The sequence below is a fragment of the Neoarius graeffei genome, chromosome 6, assembly GCF_027579695.1.
Source record: "Neoarius graeffei isolate fNeoGra1 chromosome 6, fNeoGra1.pri, whole genome shotgun sequence".
Taxonomy (NCBI): Eukaryota; Metazoa; Chordata; class Actinopteri; order Siluriformes; family Ariidae; genus Neoarius; species Neoarius graeffei.
In genome coordinates, this window is record NC_083574.1 from 44,653,350 (window position 1) to 44,668,712 (window position 15,363).

The 15,363-nt window shown below is 40.5% G+C and overlaps 1 protein-coding gene across 2 annotated transcripts in view; it reads left to right on the forward strand.

Moving 5' to 3' along the window:
• utp4 (UTP4 small subunit processome component) overlaps positions 1 to 15,363 on the forward strand; it is a 45,717-nt gene that overhangs the window by 2,488 nt on the left and 27,866 nt on the right. For both annotated transcript variants that reach the window (XM_060923699.1, XM_060923700.1), the window contains exons 4-5: positions 170 to 344; positions 3,513 to 3,724. In XM_060923699.1, the coding sequence (XP_060779682.1) occupies positions 170 to 344; positions 3,513 to 3,724 (387 nt within the window). The remainder of the gene's footprint in view (positions 1 to 169; positions 345 to 3,512; positions 3,725 to 15,363) is intronic.

Consider the following 15,363-nt stretch of genomic DNA (forward strand, 5'->3'; position numbering starts at 1 on the left):
TTCTTATGCCTTTGGAGGCAAAATGAAAATTTTTAATGCATCACAGAATAAAGATGATCATAATCTGGAAAAGGTGTCCTCTTTTATACTTATATTTAAACACTCCGCTGTTCTTATGTTGTGTACTTTGAAAGAAGTGGTTTTTAATTTTTTAATTTTTTGGGGGCAGGTCGGTTGTGAGGATGGCACTGTTAAACTGTTTGAGGTGCATGAAGGTAAAATCCAGTTTGAAAGGAATCTGGCCAAACAGAAAGGACGCATCATTTCAGTGTCCTGGCATCCTTCAGGCTCGAGGATAGCTGCAGGAATGATGGATATGATTCGGGTCTTTGACACTGAAACAGGTAAGTTATAACCCTGAGAAGTCCATGACCAAAGAATGTGAAATGTAAGGGTTTTAATTGCCAGGAATGAAGATGGTCAAACGGTGTATGTTAAGATACCAACATTGGAAGAAAAACCCCTTTCTACTAACCTTCTCCAACTGCTTGTGCATCCACTGAGTAGGATCTTTCACATATGCAGTGTTTCGTCCTTTAGAACTGAATCTTGGTGTGTTTTTCCCCCTTGGTTTAGTCGGTCAGTGAGAACACAACGCACTAGTTGTCTCCGCTGTGTAATGCAGAGACCTGCAGAGTCAAAGGACAGACATCGTACTGCAAAAGTGCCCTGCGACATTTAGACTCGTAAACAAATAGAGATGTTGCACTAATTCAAATTTGTTATTGATAGAATTATCGAGTCATTTATTTAGCATTGATGCCATTTTGTCCATGCGGAGGTGAGTTTCATGAATCTTCCATGCGAAGGTTTTGTTTAGCTTTTCTGTTGTTGTATTTCTAACCAGTGAAGGAAAAATTTGCACGAGTACATTTTCAGCCGTACATGTCCCTCAGCTAAATCATCTTTTGCTTTGCTTAATTATGTGGAGTGTGAAATCAAAACGATGAGCAGACAAAGTACCAATTTAACTTCTTGGGTGTAATGTGTGTGTGTATATATATATATATATATATATATATATATATATATATATATATATATGTGTGTGTGTTATTTCCCAGCTGGGAGGGCCGTATCGTGAAATACCGTGACCAAGGTCTTGAAAGTACTGAGCGAGGCCCTCTGGGCCGAGGTCAGTATTTAAGGCCGAGGTCATGGTATTTCACCATACGGACCGACCTTAAGCTGGCAAATAATATATATATTTTTTCTTTACCAAATTCTAACAAAAAATGAGAGCGCCCGAAAGGGAAAACTGAGCCAAGCCGCCATTTTGAATCCTCATTCACGGCTGTAATGCAAATGGCTTCCTCCTCGGTATACAAGTGCACTTCCATGGCAGGAAAGGAACTACATTTTGCCACCTATGTAGTCCCCTATTTATACAAATAGGAGTCATTCAGGATTCAGCCATGTTTTTGCTCGGCGTTAGCAACAGTTACAGGTTTTAGCTTTCTCCTGCAATGTTTTCTTTTTATTTCTTCTTCCTCAGGGTAGTAAAACTCACGTTTGCTGTGAACACTGTCGTTATCGCTATCCATGCTGTAAAATTAATGCTATTCTCCTGAGAAATGCTGGCAAAAATTTACAAGATTTTTGATAATCTTATAAATAAATCTTATTAAAAAAAAAGATAAACGTTGACAAAAAAATGCTACTATGTTTGTTGTTGTTGTGAACGAGCGAGTCGCCAGAGGTCCGTAACCGGGGTCCGTATCGTAGAATCCGGACCCGCTCGCCAGCCAATCAGAGCGCAGGATTTGATGGAAACTGGACCGTGAAAAAAAATGTTTTATTCCCATCAGATTGCATGACAAAAATGATACGTATGTTTTGTTTTTTCACTCCGACACGAAAAAAAAAAAACCCTCAGTGGAATGTATTTTATTCAAATGCGTATATTACAGGTGATTTTTGAAATCAGGTGACTCTGGATTCACCTGGGTGATTCTAGATTTATTGAGGTGAATTAGGTCGACGTTCTTAAAAGGGAATTTTTTTTTTTGGTGGTGGTGGGGACTCATTAAAAAAAAGTGCTTGGATTTTTTTTAGGGGGTTCATAAAAGAAAGAACATTTCGACAACCACTCTCGACTCACCTTTCCTCCTCGTTTCTCACTCACCCCACCCTCTATATATCCTCTTATACTTCTCCCCGGAATTACGCTTATATACCTATTGCTCTGTCTAATTTAGTTTGCTTTTTTTTCTCCACTTCTTACTGTCCTTGCTGGGAATCAAACTCAGGACCTTCTGATTTGAAGTCGACTACACCACAGAGGATTCAGTTGCAACAAAGAAATTAAACATTCCAGTAGACCACCTAACCCTAAATCCTAATTCACCTCGATAAATCTAGAATCATCCTGAGCTCAAAAATCACCTGTAACATGTACATTATTTCCACTTTATTTGAATTGAGGTACATTAACACAGTTTTTTTTTGTACACTCAACATTACTTGATCATGTATTTTTAAAGGGGAACTGAAGTCATTTTTAAACTTGCTTTACTTCTTAATTAACGTGTTATTTAATTACGTTTTCGGTTTTCGTAACCTTATATCGTGACTCGTATTGGCAACTAATTGTAGTTAAATATGATACTTATCGGTCTATTCGGTTTTTAGCCGTGTTGAATTTAGTTCGTTTGGTCCACGGCAGGCGTCGCTTATCCGCGCGATCTTCACGAGACTTGTGCGAGACTTTGAAATATGAAGTGTCAGCCAGGTGTCAGTGCCACCATTTTGAAAACTGTTTTCCAAACGAAGTATTGCACAAAACCGAGTTTAAATGACGATTACTGCCTACTTTTTTCAAACTTTCCTGATTGCTATCAAAACAAACAAAACTTCCGGCTTGATTACGTCAGCATTCGAAAGAGGGAGCGCACGTCTTTTGACAACGTTGGCGGATGTCAGTCACTTTGATTTCCGCTGTACGTTTTCCTTCCGTCCTACGATGTCTCGCACAGGTCTCAACGAATCTCGTTTACGGCCATTGCTTTGACATATGGACTGATATATTACAGAGCATATTTCAAACACTCATAACTTGCTATAGCAGCGACAAAATAGCGATCAAAAATGCATTCTGATATTTAATAAAATGAGAAATAGAATTTTGAGAATAAAAAATTTGCCTTCAGTTCTCCTTTAACGGAATGAATGAACAAATAAATAATTTGCCCAAACTGGATTGAACCCAGGTCTCTGACGTTCTGCAGCGGCCAATGTATCCCTGTGCTATTTCCCCACATATACTTTAATCATAAAGTTAATTTATTTTTATCGTTACAGTTCCTGTAAGTGCTAACACGCCCACTAAATATTATTGGCTTACATTAATACTAAGTGAATGCATCCCCCATGGTTTTTGATTAAAACTTTTTCACTCATCTCTAGAGCCTGAGATGAAATTTAGCAGGATTGTAGACTGTTATTTATTGTACAGGAGCGTTGTTTAAGAACTGCTTTCTAAATTAATCCGTGTCACTCGTCCCACTGCTCAGGTCAGCCAGTCCACAGGCTGCAGGTGGAACGTGGAATCAGAGCAGCCAAGAGTAAGGAGTGTGTAGTCTGGAGTGTGGTTTACCTCACCGATGGCACCATCTTCAGCGGAGATTCGTCTGGGAACGTTAAGATATGGGACGATCGCACAGGGACACTCATCAGATGCCACCAGGTCACCAAGTGGGACGTACTGACATTATCAGCTTCACAGGTGAAAAGCTTTTTCTGACTGTGTGTGTGTGGATTTTTAAAAGGAAGTGACTTATGCTGTGTTCACACTTATACCGGTACGAAAGTGGTATAACTGTATCGATACAAAGTATACCGGTACAGTTTAGTGCATCTGTCCACACTAGCGAGAAATGTTTGCGGTTTTCTTTCACGGTACAGGGTTTTTTCTAGAAAAATTTAGTATGAGGGCGCTCACCATGGCAAGGGAGCGAAGCGGGGGGGGGGGGAGATGGTGCCGGTTGTCTCCCCCCCCCCCGCCGTGCAAAGCCTTTGAAAAATGCTCCAATGGGACATTCTGAGGCTATCTGAGAGGGAAATTGTAACAAATTGTCTGTCACCATTGAAAAAGAAAGAAGTAATCTTCTTCTGCCCTGGACAGTCTTTGGCTTTCTTCCGTTTCGTGCCGCGGGATGACATCTTTAAATGCCCAAGTGTCAACAAAAACAACTCGCGCACTACTTCTGTCAAAAGCTCCCGCGCCGGTGGGTGAAAGGTCATTCAGTCTCGAGAAATCTCGCTCTACAAGTCAGCTGACCTTGTATGTAACCCATGTCAAATCTCGTGAGAGCAGCCGCGACAAGTAAACAAGTAAACAACATGGCGCCTCAGTCTGGAAAACGCCAATTCGGATTGTTTTTGCACCGTCTGGCGGTGTATCTACTATGATTGGAATATTTTTGGAGCAATTATAACATATTTGATGATCAGACACATTGTCACGTAGTGTTGCTGGGATGTTTTCACGGAGTCGGTAAGGGGGCACACGCTGAGAGTAAGAGGGCGCAGCGCCCCTGTTCCCCCGTTTAGACAAAAGCCTGCGGTAGTTGAAATGCACGTGCGCGAAATGTTTCCGTGGTTACCGAGTAACTTCCTTCTGAGAATATATGGCATCCGTTATTTCGAGATCTCGAGAAAACAAAACAGTTATTTCATGATCTCAGCTGGATCACTGTATCTCCGTCAGTAGAGCCGAAGCTGGGCCAGCCTTCTGCGGAGGTGCCGCGGACTAATTTTGAAATTATCCCTTATTAAAAGACTTAATGCAATCTCTCCCTGTGTCAACCCCTGATCAAAATATTGCCTTATTAGGTGATCGATTATTCCAGACATTCTAATGACCAAAGTTGCGTCTATACAGAATGAGAAATAGCCCAAAGTCAGCATATCACAAGTCTCTTGGCGCACCTGAATGAACCATTTCTCAGCTGTTTACTCGATCACGGAATAATTGTTTTGTTTTCTCGAGATCTCAAAATAACGGTTTTGTTTTCTCGAGATCTCGAATTAGTTGTGTTGTTTTCTCGAGATCCTGAATTAATTATGTCATTATCTCGGGATAACAAGGTGAATAAAAAAAAAAGGATTATATGAAGGGCCTCTCTCGGCTTCCGTACGGATGAAACAACGTGTGTGTGCTTTTTGTTGTCAGTGTACAGTCTGTATTTCTGGTGGTCATTTATTCAGTCGAATCGTATAAAACGCGTGAGGCAGGTGAGAAAGAAACAAACGAATCTCCGTTCTTCACTATTTTATTCAGTGAAGACATCGATTGAGGTGTGTGACTTTGCGCATGCGCATTATATTTGTATCGATACAGAGCCGCTTCATCTGTCCACACTACAGCGAAGCGCTACAGTACCGATACTGTACCGGTACGAAACCCATACATTTGTTGGTTTCGTACCGATACAGTTATACCGCTACAGTACCGGTATAGTTGCTAGTGTGGACAGGTGTTGCGGTACGAAAGTGGTTTTGTATCGGTACAAAATCCCGAGTGTGGACAGGGTATTACTTACTTAAAGTTAGTCACTCCTGCATCTAGCGACACATGAGGTGGTCAAGGCGCTCCATTTCGACTGGTCTGGCGCTATTCTGTTGGCATCTTCCCAATTTTTATGGACCAGATATAGCTCCCTCTCCACTGTTTGTCGCCGACTCATTTTGGGTCGCCCTCTTTTTCTCTCGTCTGTTGGGACCCATTTGGCAGCCTGGTTTGCAGGTCTTGTCGTGGGGAGTCTCGATGCATGTCCTAGCCAGCGGAGGCGTCGCTTGCAGATAATTGTTGATACAGGAGGTTGTTGACCTCTGTCTCTTATCTCTTTGTTTGACACAGAGTTGTTCCATTTGGTGCCTAGGATTTTTTTTTGAAGGCATTTGGTGTCAAACGCATCCAGTTTTCTCTCTCAGCTGGTTTTCAGCTACAAAAGGAAGTGAGCTGTGTATTAAATTTCCAAACTTTCACAGTGTATTGCAGTGCGGGTTCAGCCTTCAGAATAAAATTAAAACGTCAATGAGAAGTCGTCTGTCCGAGGCAAAGACGCAAAATTTAATGACAATTGCCTCGGCAGCAGTCTCCATTGACGACTTTGATTATGCACAAGCGAGCTCCCAATTTAAATCCATGCGGGCCAGAAGGAAGGTTTGAGCTCACGCAAACAGGTCAAATTAGATCGTCACTTAAACCGTTGTAGTGGACTGTTCATATTTTAACTGCAATTGTCTTGCTACGTTGTAAAATAACATTGTTCATATGCCCGTTAAGGCACAACAGCCGCAATGTTTTTAGCGGAGGGAAAATGGGTTCACAAGTGACCGAACGTCAGAATCTCTGTTCATCTTTTTGCATCATAAATACATAAATAAATGATTAAATAATACAAGCTTGTTCTGTGAATTAATTTTTAAATGAAAATGAGTCCATGAAAACACAAGTTATTAAATATATAGCATTTATAGCCTATATACATTGTCATTTAAAAGTTAAAATAAAATGACAGATAATAATGGACAATGACGGAATTTTTACGACCCTGTCTGTCAAAATGACAGACAATGAAAAAGTCTAACGCAACCACTGCTGAGAGGTTTTAGATACAGGATTATAGGATGGATTTTACCAGCGTTTCAATGATTTCTGACCTAAATAGTATTAATGTATACACATTTGAAATTTCACCTTAAAGTTCAACATGCAAGTTAAACTGTTCTGTTATAGGTTACTGAGGTATACGATAGATTGAAAATCTCCGGGGATCCTTAATTACCTATGCTCAAGTAGTGTTGTAACAAAAATGTGCATGAAAATATGACCAGTGGTTTGCTCCGTCTTATGCAATCCGATGAAGAGAATCGATCATCATGACCTCCTGTTGATCACAAAGGGATCTGAACCTAAGACCTGCCACCGTAAAATAAGTTGCTGTATTACTATAACTGTAATGATTTAGAATGTTTCTGATGCAATTACCGTAATATATGTAGAACTAAGATGCACTGAAAAGAAAAGTAAGGCAACTGCATATTTAAAGTTTAACTTTTGGCACTTTATTAAATGGACTAGATTAAGATTAAAACATATTTAAAGGAAAAAAGAACTTAATTCATACATTTAAGTTTGCAGAAAGATTATGTATTTATAAAAACATTCATGAAGAGAATTTGTTCATAAGTGTCAAATGTAGCATAATTTCGAAAAATAATGATAAGTGTATTTGGCAGTGTGATGTCACTGTGAGCCTTTAACAAAAGAATAATCCGGAGCAGGCCTAGACATTAAGCATTTACCACTGGTGGCCCATTGGGCCAGTGGAATTGAAAAGTTACTGGCCCAAATGGAAAATGTGGTGGCCCGAATGCGTGCGGTACCCGCATTCGGGCCACCACATTTCATGCAGTTCATAATACACTATGATCATTGATTTTTGGCTAGAAAAATAGACTTTAGGGGTATATGTTGTTGCCGAGCGTAGCGAGGCTGAAAATTTTTGCAGAATATCCCCAAGCCACATCATTGTAGGAGGCAATAATCTTCTCATCTCCATACAAAGTAGGGTCACATTTTCATGACACCCCCCCCCCCCCCCCCCATCAAGTAGTGTCACTTTTTCATGACCCCCCCCCAATAAATTCATAGCCCCCCTCCCCCATAAATAATGACTGCCCCCTAAAATTAAAAAGAGCCTTCTCAAGATTATCACAACTTATATTTTGATTTTGTACCTGAAAACAAGACTGACAAAAGACAGTAACTCAGTCCAAATTACCAGCAATGGACTCAAAAACAGTCAAATCAAATTGAAATAAATATATACTGTAAAATGTTTTTGCTTCTGAAAATGTGCACTGCACTGAAATAGCAATAAAGTCAATTTAAGGTTTATAGTTTAGTGCAATAGCTTTCCTCTTCCACACACTCATCTAAAACGCCAGGGCTGTACGTTAACTTTTGAAACCGCTTGTCCTGTCGGGCAAGTTGAAAGGAAATTTACTTGTCCGAATGTGAAGTTGACTTGTCCGAAGAAATATTTGAGAAAAAAACCCCACAAACTATTTGTAACCCAACAATCTTTATGGCATTTGTTTCCGAATTCACAACATATGCATAATATCTATGAATCAAAAGTAATCAATACTTGATATACTGAGGCAAAAGTTCAAAAATATAGTAAAACAGACTGATTGATACCATAATTAATCAATTATTATGCTGAAGTTCAGAAGCAATATATTCCAATAGAATAGAAATTATGAACATAAAATTAAGAACAAAATAACTATACTATGAGATCTAGAAACACTAACCATTTTATATATATATATATATATATATATATATATATATATATATATATACACACATACACATAAGTACTCTACAGTTCAGTAACAAATATCACAAAAACTAACATTATCATAAAATTTATGACTTGATGAGATATCACTAGTTTGGACAAGAGAAACAAATGACAACAATGCTTCAAATAAAAACAACTGATAACAAAATTGACTAGTACTGTAAATCACTGATTATTATACACTGAAATCTAGTTATCAAATGACAAGATAATATATCTTGTTATGAAAACCTCCACACCTCTATTGACTCACAGATGAATGGATGCAAATAAAGTTTCTATTCATCTTCATCTATCAACCCTTGAGTTCTGCTCCATCAATTGGACTCCATCAATCATTAACTTATTTTGAGAAATTGAAAACCAGAAAATTAAAATAATATATATTTTCATTTTTAAATTATTAATTTTGAATATATATCCTCCACTGATTAATTGTTGTTGTCTAATTATTCAGTGTGGCTCCTGTATGGTATTTAATGGTCAAAAAAAAGATAATTACAAATAATCCATAATTATATCTAAATTATAGAGCCCTATGTTTCAAATCCCTAAACTCCCATTACTAATTAGTTAATTAATACAGCCGGTAGCCTAATTAGCAGACATTTGACAGCTTGGTATTTCATAGATAACTTTCCCCACTCTTACCTCACTCCCTGTCAATCCACACGCCTGCAGGCACACATTCCCTGCCAGCACACCCCGCCGCACAGGCTCGGCTATATAATGAACACCATCAACAACAATTCAAAGATTTGGAAATTACCACACACTCAACGTAAATATACAGTTGAATAATGATCCCGCCAACAGAAATGTCAACAAATCCACGTGTATGACACGATTAAAACCAATCATACACGACCGTTTACTTTTCAGCTCAAATACACGAAGCGGTATTGGCCGGTTTCGCAAGTGGAATATTGTGCATGCGCACATCGCTCTTTCCGAATAGAAACATCTGGCGATTCATCAAAACAGTATGTCGAGTGAGATGCTTCGGAAATCATGTGAATAAACTGATAAATTTGATATGTAACCCGAATATTTTGGCGTATTTTTGGCACTTGTCCAATCGGACAAGTAACTGAGACGATGAACTTGTCCGACATTAAGCATCACTTGTCTCGGACAAGCGGACAACTGTTAATGTCGAGCCCTGAATGCGTGCGCATCCTGTTGCCATGGTGTCACTAAGTGTGTCCCGATGGTCATCTGAGACTTTGGTAAACTCAGCCCTTCTCTCCTTGATCTGGCGCTCGACCAAAATGACGCTTCCGAATAGTGCCGAAGATGCACGAAGACGACACACTCCTGCTGCGGAGCGGAGCGTGACGAAAACAAAGATGGCGGACCTCGTATCGAAAAGGTGCATTTTACGAACAATTTCTTCACAATTCTGGGTAAAATATGAGTAATAAAATTTGTTAATTTGTATCGAAAACGTACTGGCCCGCCCGGGCCACTGTTTGGCCAAATTTAGTGGCCCAAACTGGCCCGAAAGACGTAAAAAACACCGCCGGGCCATCGGGCAAGTGTTAATGTCAAGCCCTGCGGAGCCGCCTTTTGTTAAATGGATTGCAGTGACATCACACTGCCAAAACTGCTTATGATTATTATTTGAAATGATGCTGTATTTGACACATTTGGACAACTTCACTTTGTGAGAGTGTTTATAAGCACATAATCTTTCTGCAAAACCAAACTAATGAATTCTCCTTGGCTTTTGCTCGGCCCAGTGTTGGGCAACCCTTTCATCGTCCATCTCGCTGTCATCCATGCTGATGTGGATTAATTTGTCCAGCTGGTCTTCTCCTCGCTTATTAAAATCAGTCGGCTTTGTCCGTCTGATAGGGGACAACATCGGCAGCCAGTGAGATCGCTTATAATGAATATGTCTGACGTTTTCTTTCGACATTTTTATTGGACGGTTTGAACACGTGATCTTGACATAACCAACAGATTACAGTTTGTTTACATCATACCACGCGGACATATTACTTTGACAGAATGAACACAAACATTGGAAAAAAGGACGGCTTGTTTAACACAAATATCAATCAATATGTAAATGGATCTGTTATTTGCTCTCCTATGTATCTAGTTACTTGTGGGTAGGAAATTTAACATATCGGTGTAAATCTAAGCGCATCGGATTTTAACGAAAGCGACTAAGCGTATCAGCGGGCAGAGCAAGCGTATCAGGCCCGATACGCTAAAACGCTTTGGGGAAAACCATGGTATTGAAATTAAATCAATGAAGACTAATGTTGTGCCACCAGAGCTAGAAACTGATTTTATTATCTGAGCTCAATTGCCCAGTGCATGATATGACGCTAGCTTCCTTTTTATATACAGCACCCTCCACAATTATTGGCCCCCCCCTTGTAAAGATTAGTAAAAAGGGTTAAAAAAAATCCACCTTTTGATGAAGTCACTTCATCTCACACTGAAAAAATGAGAAAAATCCAACCTTTACTTGTGTGACACAGAGCTCTGCAGATTGAAGTCTATCCCTGCGTTACACTACACCGCACCACATTACACTATACTGACACACAGTAACGTTGGAAGCTACAAGCTGCAACTAGCCAGCAGCTAAATAACTTTTCAGGTGCACACGCAGGTTGTTTGTAGTGTTATTGTGCAATGGTTACGCTTATCTACCGTCTTTTCTGACCATACACAGTTACAGTAATCATATACAGCACATGCACACACATTAGTTAAGTTCAGGTCTTTTATTTTACATATCTGTGATCGTGTAGGCGAGAGCTGCATTTTCCCGTTGCTTCATTGTGTTTGATTACTGCAGGACTTCCGGGCTCCTGGGTCAAAGGACCCGAACTACGGAGGCCGGGGTGGCTTTGTAGTGCCAGTCTCGGGCATGCGCACCAGCTCGTTCATGGATTGTAGTGGTTTCGCATTAATTATATGTATTGTACAAAATGTATGCATTTATTGTAATTGGGTATTTTGTTTATGAATTATAGAGATTATTGGCTGCACTTAGACCTGATATTGTTATGTAAGTGTATGGTTTATGCGATGTTGGTGATATAAAGTAATTGGTATCTTCCAGTGGGTAGGGACAGGCCACCTGCACTCTGAAGGGAGGTGGGTTAGTTGGGTCATGGGCACTGTCTGTTATGTAGTAGTCCTGTAAGGCCACACCAATTCGATTAGTTGGTTCTTGGAATCGCCGCTTGAAGAAAATGAAAAAAAAAATCGGAATCGACTGCAGGTTGAGGTCACGTGACGTCGAAAACCAATCAAATCACCCCTTTCACTTTTGATAAAGACTTGTGGAAGAAACATGGCTGTGGAGGAGAATCCTGCAAAGCCTGTGTTTGTGATTGTTAGGATATTCAGCGAACAGAAGCGTAAAATCTTTGACAGGTGTGTCGAAATTCAAGAGGGGGAAAACTTTGCACAGTTGTACTCAAGCTGCCGTGAGCTTGTTACCCTGCGATGTGCCAACTTGGACAACGACTCTGTGGAGGTGGGTTTGATTTATATATTTCATTGATTGATGTGAGGGGCAAACAAAAAATCATTCGAAGTATTTAGCCATCAGAAGTAGCCTACTCCTGGTCAAATCTTTTTTTCTGTGCATTGTAGATGTTCAATTGACTGTACACTACCGTTCAAAAGTTTGGGGTCACTTTGAAATTTCCTTATTTTTTTAATTAATTTTTTTGGGGAATTTTTCCACTTTTATTGGATAGGACAGTGTAGAGACAGGAAACGAGCAGGAGAGAGACGGGGAGGGATCGGGAAATGACCTCGGGTTGGAATCGAACCCGGGTCCCCGGATTTATGGTATGGCGCCTTATCCACCTGAGCCACGACGCTCCTGAAATATCCTTCTTTTTGAAAGAAAAGCACTGTTCTTTTCAATGAAGATCACTTTAAACTAATCAGAAATCCACTCTGTACATTGCTAATGTGGTAAATGACTATTCTAGCTGCAAAGGTCTGGTTTTTGGTGCAATATCTCCATAGGTGTATAGAGGCCCATTTCCAGCAACTCTCACTCCAGTGTTCTAATGGTACAATGTGTTTGCTCATTGCCTCAGAAGGCTAATGGATGATTAGAAAACCCTTGTACAATCATGTTAGCACAGCTGAAAACAGTTGAGCTCTTTAGAGAAGCTATAAAACTGACCTTCCTTTGAGCAGATTGAGTTTCTGGAGCATCACATTTGTGGGGTCGATTAAATGCTCAAAATGGCCAGAAAAAGGTCTTGACTATATTTTCTATTCATTTTACAACTTATGGTGGTAAATAAAAGTGTGACTTTTCATGGAAAACACAAAATTGTCTGCGTGACCCCAAACTTTTGAACGGTAGTGTAATTCAATCGTTTATTTAGTCTATCTGTTTAATGGTTTGCCTGATAAAAGACGTGCAGCCAGAGCTAGCCCTTAATGCATATGGGTGGAAATAAGATAAGCTATTAAAAGAGCCATATGAAATGTGTAACAATAATGTATTGTCTTTTTGTTTCTCTATTATGAAAGCCCTCTATTTCCACCGCTAATTTTACCATCAGAGCATTTTTTAAATTTTATTTTTATTTCGCGGGCTCGCTTCATATTTTTCCTGAAAAAATCCGAGAACCAACTAATTAAATTGGTGTGGCCTAATGTGCATGTAATCAGGTGGTGCAAACATAGTGCAATACAGTATTTTGTTTTGTAGACAAAGTATTTTTTTTTGTTTGTTTGTTGTAATAATTACTTGAATTTTTATTTTATTATTATAATTTATTTTGTGTTAAATTTCTACTCCACTTTGGGAAACCGGACCCAATAAAACATCTTGTATTCAAAGTTCTATCTTTGGCCGTTGTCCATCATTGTCACATTTAAGAACCTACGTGACAACTTGAAATAAATTTATTTAGAGTAAAACAAATTCCTCATCAAGAAATAATTATTTTCAACAAAAACACATACGCCACTATTATTGGCACCCCTGCATTTAATCCTTTGTACACCCTCCCTTTGCCAGTAGAACAGCACTGAGTCTCTCCTATTGAGGTATTTCACCTGACGTCATAGGGTCACGTGACGCCCCGGTGTCCACCATTTTGGACGGCAAGCTAGCTAATGTCAACAACAGTAGCTAGTATGTTACTGTAGCAATATTTACGTTCAGTCATTTGGATGACTGTTAAAACCTTTCAGTCTCAAGTTTTTCCTTTACTGGATTTACTAGTTTACTGAGCTAGCGCGCGATGGCTCCCGGCTTGGCCGGCGAGCGCGCGATGGCTCCCGGCTTGGCCGGCGAGCGCGCGATAGCTCCCGGCTTGGCCGGCGAGCGCGCGATGGCTCCCGGCTTGGCCGGCGAGCGCGCGATGGCTCCCGGCTTGGCCGGCGAGCGCGCGATGGCTCCCGGCTTGGCCGGCGAGCGCGCGATGGCTCCCGGCTTGGCCGGCGAGCGCGCGATGGCTCCCGGCTTGGCCGGCGAGCGCGCTAGCTCAGTAAACTAGTAAATCCAGTAAAGGAAAAACTTGAGACTGAAAGGTTTTAACAGTCATCCAAATGACTGAATGTAAATATTGCTACAGTAACATACCAGCTACGATGTTGTTGACATTAGCTAGTGCTAACAGCTAGTTGCTAATACACTGCTACAACTACACCGACCCTAATAATACAGTTCTTGGTCATTGCCTGGTAACAGCAAATTTATAACGGGCCATGTCTCAGACTAAGAAGTTATTTCAATGACATTTAATAACATTTTGTTTATCCTGAGGACCGAAAGTAAATGAAAATGTGAACAAACCTTAGCTGTAATAAGATGGCGACCACCGGCTCCAGGGACGACCCGCTGATGTAGGCATGTTACCCAGCCTGACACAAAATATTTGTAGGCATCCAAACTCCTATACGCTTTCAGATCAATACCTGTGTATGGCGATGGGTTTTTAACGACATAGGTATACAGATCATGTGGGGCGAAGTCAGGTAAAGACGAGGGCTTCGTGTACTTCCGTACGTCAGTGAACAATCCTGGTGGAAGCAGGTAAACGTCGTTCTCTAAGCCTGCTAACCTCAATTTTTTGCAAATACCTCTCCCTCTGCTCGCCCTGTAAATGCCCTACGTCGCTGGATAGTGAAGGTGTTTTCTGCATCTCGCTCCTTTTTCTTTTATGTTTTTCGTTTGTCGCCTTCCTCGCATTCAAACTGATTCGAGCCGTGCCGTCCAAAATGGCAGCATCACATGACTTGGTCACGTGAGTGAAATACCTCAATAACATTTTATAAGGTTGGAGATACAGAGCAGGGCATCTGAGACCATTCCTCTTTACACAATCTCTCCACTTCATCCAGGGTCCTCAGCCCTCTCTTGTGTTCTCTCCTCTTTAGCTAAAACCATAGATTTTCAGTGGGGTTCAGGTCAGGGGACCGAGATGGCCATGGTGGAAACTTGATTCTGTGGTCAGCTAACCATTTCTGCGTTGATTTGGACATATGCTTCAGATCATTGTCCTGCTGGAAGATCCAGTGACGACCCAGTTTTAGTTTCCTGCCAGAGGCAGCCAGATTTTCATTTAAAATATCCTGGTATTTCATAGAGTCCATGATGCCATGTACCCTCACAAGGTTTCCAGGGCCTTTGGAGGAAAAACAGCCCCAAAACATCCCAGAACTTCCACCAAATTTTACAGTTGGGATCGGGTTCTTTTCATTGTAGACATCCTTCTTTTTACACCAAACCCACCTTGAGTGTTCGTTTATTGCCAAAAAGCTCTATTTTTGTTCCATCAGATCATAGAACATGGTTCCAGTCAAAGCTGTAGTAGAGTTTCGCAAACTTCAGGCACTCTTGTTTGTGGTTAACCAACAGTAAAGGCTTTTTTTCTGGCAGACCTTCCAAATAACCTGTTGGCATGGAGGTGGAGTCTGATGGTGGTTTTGGGGATTTGGAAACCTCAAGATTTTATTTTTTCTTGTAATTCACCTA